General features: G+C 37.8%; 1 protein-coding gene across 1 annotated transcript in view; it reads right to left on the bottom strand.

Annotated features, from left to right (window-relative positions):
• The window catches only part of CXCL17 (C-X-C motif chemokine ligand 17), a 22,528-nt gene that overhangs the window by 14,610 nt on the left and 2,348 nt on the right, over window positions 1-5,570 (bottom strand). The window contains exons 2-3 of the mRNA XM_019629033.1: window positions 804-884; window positions 86-187 (exon numbers count right to left, since the gene is read on the bottom strand). Coding sequence (XP_019484578.1) covers window positions 86-187; window positions 804-884 — 183 coding nt within the window. The remainder of the gene's footprint in view (window positions 1-85; window positions 188-803; window positions 885-5,570) is intronic.

Genomic DNA, 5,570 nt, shown 5'->3' with positions numbered 1-5,570 from the left:
TTGTCTGTTCTCAACCCTTGCTTCACCCCTAGTTGATTCCACAGAGTGACTCTGGTTTAAGGAAGGTCATTCTTTTGAAACTTACTGGTTTTTCTCACATTGCCCTTGACATGATCACAGGGACACTGCTTCTTTGGCAGCCTGGGCAATGCCATGAGTTTTCTTCTAGGAGCTCTCAGTAACCAATCTGAAATACAGGGTTGCTACTTAGACGGGAGGGTTAATATATTTGAGAGTAGGGCAGGGCTTTACTTGCCACCACCTTCCTTGCTGTCCATTTCCTTTTTCTTACTGCAATGGGTGAAGAAAAGGGTCAGTACAGAACAGTGAAGATATCCAGATACATATACACATATATTTCTGAGAAGTTTTTTTTTTACCTGTGTTGGCTAAAAATATGATGGAGAGGGCATTGGGATATCATTAAGGAGACCCAAAAATAAGGAATAAAATCTAGGTATCAGCCTTTAATAGCTGCTTTACCTGGGGCAAGCCATTTTGCCTGTCTGATTTCCATCTTACCTGTGAGTAAAATAAGGTTGAGAATAATATCCAGGAAGTTTTGGAAGGCAGTCCTGGGCTCTTAGGGGAAAAGTAAGGGGGAGGGAGCAGGCAGAGATTTAGAAGTCCAGCTCTTGACTGAGACTGAGGAAGAAAAAAAATGTTGGTGCTGCATGTGGTGGGCTGGTGGAGAGGGGAATGGGTGAGTCAGCTCAGACAACTTCTGCACTGGTCCCAGGGACTCAGGGGAGAGAGTTGGGATTGAGATGGTGAATCGCTGTTGTTGATACTGAGTTACTGACCTTTGCACTCACATTCTTGGCCACCTTCCTGGAGCCACCTCCCAGAAGCCTGGTGTTTGTCCCTGTGGCCTCTGGCAACTCCTGTGGGAAGGAAACAGGTCACTTCCAGGCACTAGAAAGGGAAGGGGCCAACAGAAATAAATGGTCCCCCAGCATTTGTGCTACCTAGGTCAGCGCAGTTCCATTTCTCTTTCTTTTTTGCACAGGGATCTAAGAGTATTTTAATTCAAGTACTCAAGAGAGGAGTATTTTAAATGGATAAGGAATTGAGGTTGAAAATTGGGCCTAGAGAAAAGCTTAATTAGAGGTATGTGAAGAAAGAATGGCTTCTGGATGGAAGAGAGGACAAAAGGTGGGGCTTCATCAAGACCTTACCCCACCCCCCAACACACACATTAAAGTTCTCATGAATTAAGGAATGAGAGCAAGGAGCAGATCATTCCATAATAATTCCAGGATCTTCACCTGACCTCCAAGTTTGCTGTATTTGAATCCCTAATTTTAGTTCAACTATAAAATAAAAGCATGGTATTTACCTTTGTTTCTCTGAAACAAAGCCATGCCTCTTTTCAGGTATGTTTTATCACCCAATGCTGCCTTGTTGCCATTTTGTGATACCTCAAATATTTTTATGACAATCAAGGATGATGGTTTATATACAGACTTGAGGTTCTGGAGCTAGAACAAGGCCCAGATGATGTGTCCCCTGTATAGCTTTTTCTGAGATTCCTGGCAGAATTAAGTATGCCTTCACATCATTCCCCATCATATTTAAATACAGGTCTATTGTTGCAGTTTTAGTTTGTTGTTTGAAGTCTGTTGCGGACTGAATTGTGTCCCCCCAAAATTCATGTTGATGCCCTAATCCCCAGTACCTCAGAATGACAGTATTTGGAGATAGGTCCGTTAAAGAGGTGATTGAGTTAAAATGAACACACAAAGAGACACCAGAGATGTGTGTGCACAGAGGAATGACAATGTGAGGGTGTAGCAAAAGGGGTCCATCTACAAGCCAAGGAGAGAGGCCTCAGAAGAAACCAAACTTGTCAACACCTTGATCTTGGACTCTATAGCCTCTAGAACTGTGAGAAAATAAATTTGTTGTTTAAGCCACCCAGCCTGTTGTATTTTGTTATGGCAGCCCTAGCAAACTAAAAACTTTCTCCTTTCTAGACCCTGAACCAGTAGCTTAGTAGTTATTCAGCTGTATGGTTCCTGATACATGGTAGGCACTTGGTAAATATTTGTTCAATAAGTGGATGGACAAGTTGTCTAGAGAGGGCCCTTAGAGATCATTTGGTTCAGTTCAGGTCTCTTATTTCCCAGACTTGTGCCCTTTCTGCCACACAGATGGAGGGTGTTGCACCATTTCCTAAGTGCTAGTTTCCAAATGTTCTCATATGCTGTTTTGAGTGCTGTTAAAGTAATTTAAACAGGCAAAGCCCCTGCCATCTGAACTTTTCCAATATTTCATTCTCACTTGACTTCTACTCCTAGTTCCGGGGAAAAGTCACAGAATATTAGAGCCAGAAGAATCTTGGTTGAATCCCTTCATTGAGGTTGTTGTTGTTGTTGTTTTTTCATTCTAAATGTAATACAACTACATTAGAGAAAATTTGAAAAGTACAAATAAAGAAATTCTTTATTCTTACCAACTGTTGATCTTTTGGTGTGTTTCCTGCATATGATTTTCTTTATATAATGATAACCATAGTTTGTGAACAAATTTCTTTTTGTTCACTTTATAAGCATGTTGCAGTGTCATCTTCATTTCTAATGATGGCACAATACACCCAACAAATTATTTAACTGTTCTCCCACTGCTGAATATTTAGATTGCCTTATTTCTGGATATTGATAAATTTCTGTGTGCTTGTAACTGTTTTCCAAATTTTGTATTATTGCCTTGGGCAAGATTTCCCAAAGTGAAATTTCTGGGTCAAAAGTTAAGAACAGTTTTATGTTTCTTGATATCATTACCAAATTGTTTTTAAAAGGATTGTATTAATTAACTAAATCACTATCTCTTATTTTTCAGACAAGGAAACTGAGGTCCAGAGAGAGCAAACAAAATGCCCAAGTTCATAAAGGTAATGGTGACAAATCTAGAACTAAAACTCAAGAGTCTTAATCTGTTGTACTTTCTGCAGCCCTGCATCACCCTAATTTTATGGTGTGACTGAAAATGAAGCTGCATGTTACTATAGCATTTATGGACCACTTTTATGATTTTTGCTATAGCTTATACCACCTCTACTATTATTTACTCCATATGTTTTCTTTAAGTAAACTTAATTTATTTAAAAATAACCTTATCCTATGCAATATTATCTGTGAAATTATAGGGTGATACATGATTAGATTTTTCTAACATGCATTAAAATAAACATATAACTATTAAAATAAAAACTACTTTATGTTCCACGTAAAACAGCTTTGGAAAATACTGACATGGTGGAATAAGCATGGATTTTATACCCACGCAGAACTGGGATTAACTACTTGCTCTGCTACTTAACTATGTAGTCTTGGACAAGTCACTTAGCTTTGATTTTTGGTTCTCTGATTTGTAAAATGAGTGTAGGAGTATCTACCTTGCAGAGTTGTTAGGAGTAAATGAGCTACTGTGGGTGCCCAGTGCCCAAGTAGGTGATCAGTACATGATAGTTTTTATTGTGGTTATAATTGCGGACTTCTAGTTATTTCCCAAAGAGAGTGTCTATATTGGAATATTAGGATTGTTGCTTTTTGCTGAATTGTACGTGTAAAGAAGTTACTTCCACTTATGGTAGATCTATCATTATTTTAATGTCCCAGTTCTGCTACATATTAGCTTTATGATTTTGGACAAGTTGCTTAACTTTTCTGTGCCTCATTTACCTAATTTGTAAAATGGAGCTAATAGTACATTAGTGTGTGTATGCATACATCTGTTTCCTAGCTTTGCCCACTAGAAGACATGGGCAATACCTAATGTCCATGGTTTGTGAATACCATTCTACCATGAAAGGAACCAGGGCTCCTTGGAGAAATGGCTGATTCCAGACCTAGGGATATGTAGCAGAACTGGGACATTAAAGCACAAGATGAGCTTGAAACATCTCGTTGTATCAGAACTGTTAAAAAAATGACATGTCAGAAAGACATAGAAACCAACTTGTAGGAGCTCTCAATGGTCAATTTTGGGGCAATGTAAACAACATAATAAAGAATGATAGTAATGGATTATAATTGATAAATATTCATGAGTCTTTACTTATATAAATAAATAATTGAAAAGTAAATGGGAGAGAAGGTACAGTTCTTTCTTACAGTAGAATTCCAATTAATAAATGTAGAAAGAATGATGGAAATAGAAAATCACCATTTGGCTAATACCATAGAAATATTTATTGTAGGCAAGAATCATCAATGGATTTTAAAAATTAGTGGGCAAAAGTATGATTAGAAGAAACAGGCTATTTGCATATTCTCAAAATATCTCTCTACAAGATACTTATTAATTACAATGGGAAACATAGTAACTTTATAGTAGAAAAACCTGGCAGACACCACCTTGACCAAGTGTTCAAAGTTAATATCACCAGTAATGAGATTGATGTCATAGGCTTTCTGATCTGGTGCACTGAGAAGGCACACATCACTTCTGTGGTGTTCTTGCCAAAAATGCATAATTTGACTTAATCATGAGGAAACATCAGACAAACCCAAATTGAGGGAAGTTCTACAAAATATGAGTATCTGATTAGCAGTCTTCAAAAGTGTCAAGGTCGTGAAAGACAAGGAAAGCAGAGAAACTACTCTAGATTGGAGGAGGCCAACGATAACTTTATTCAGTGTAGGATCCTGGATTGAATTCTGGACAAGGAAAAGGACATTAATGGGATGATTAGAAAAATTTGAATATTTGTACATTAGTTAATAGTATTGTATCAATGCCAATTTCCTGGTTTTGATGATCGGATTATGGTTATGTAAGATGTTATTTGAAAAATCCTGGATGAAGGATATACTGGAATTCTGATTATTTTTACATTTTTAAGTATGAAAAATGGAAAGTTAAAAAATTTTAAAAATACATTGGATTTCTGTGAGGACACAATGAGGTAATATGTGTGACATGCTTAGAACAGTGCCTGCCACATAGGAGTGCTGAACACATGTCAACTATTATTATAAGTAATTTTATATTAATAAGCACTGTTATAAGTAATGAGTAAGCTATTATTATAAGTAATTGATTTCCTAACATTCTCATATATTCTCACTTATATTTCCCCCCTCTTTCTTGTGAAAAGCATATTGAGCATGTACAAGTATGTGGTTATTTTAAGAGATAAAGTAAGATCAGGTTTTAGTTTGAGAACTTTTGGGGGTTGGTGGGGTGTTATTTCCTCTAGCCAGACTTTGTCCTCCTTGCAATACTGTGCTTGGCTGGGAAACAAGCCTTGAGCCTGGTGGCCACTACCGACGGGATGTGGTTTGTAATAGCGCCACCTGGCGGCATAGTGAGTTTCCCCATTCATTGTCCCTATGCCTTAGAAATTTTACTCAGTCCACTTATGTAATGAGAACTATTGGTGTAGAGCAGCGGTCATCAACTTGTGGGGACCCAGGCCCAGAGCCTAGGCTAAGACCCCCCGCCCAGAGGAATGAAAGAAACTTCTGCTTCAGCAAAAATTAACAAAGTATCTTGTCAAGAAAATGGGAAAAGATAAGCTAGGTATGCTTTTTAGCTTGCTTGTTAGGGAAAAGATAAACTAAATG

Source organism: Hipposideros armiger, unplaced genomic scaffold, assembly GCF_001890085.2.
Source record: "Hipposideros armiger isolate ML-2016 unplaced genomic scaffold, ASM189008v1 scaffold_824, whole genome shotgun sequence".
NCBI lineage: Eukaryota > Metazoa > Chordata > Mammalia > Chiroptera > Hipposideridae > Hipposideros > Hipposideros armiger.
The sequence above is the reverse complement of the archived record's forward strand: the minus strand, read 5'-3'. Positions and strand labels throughout refer to the sequence as shown.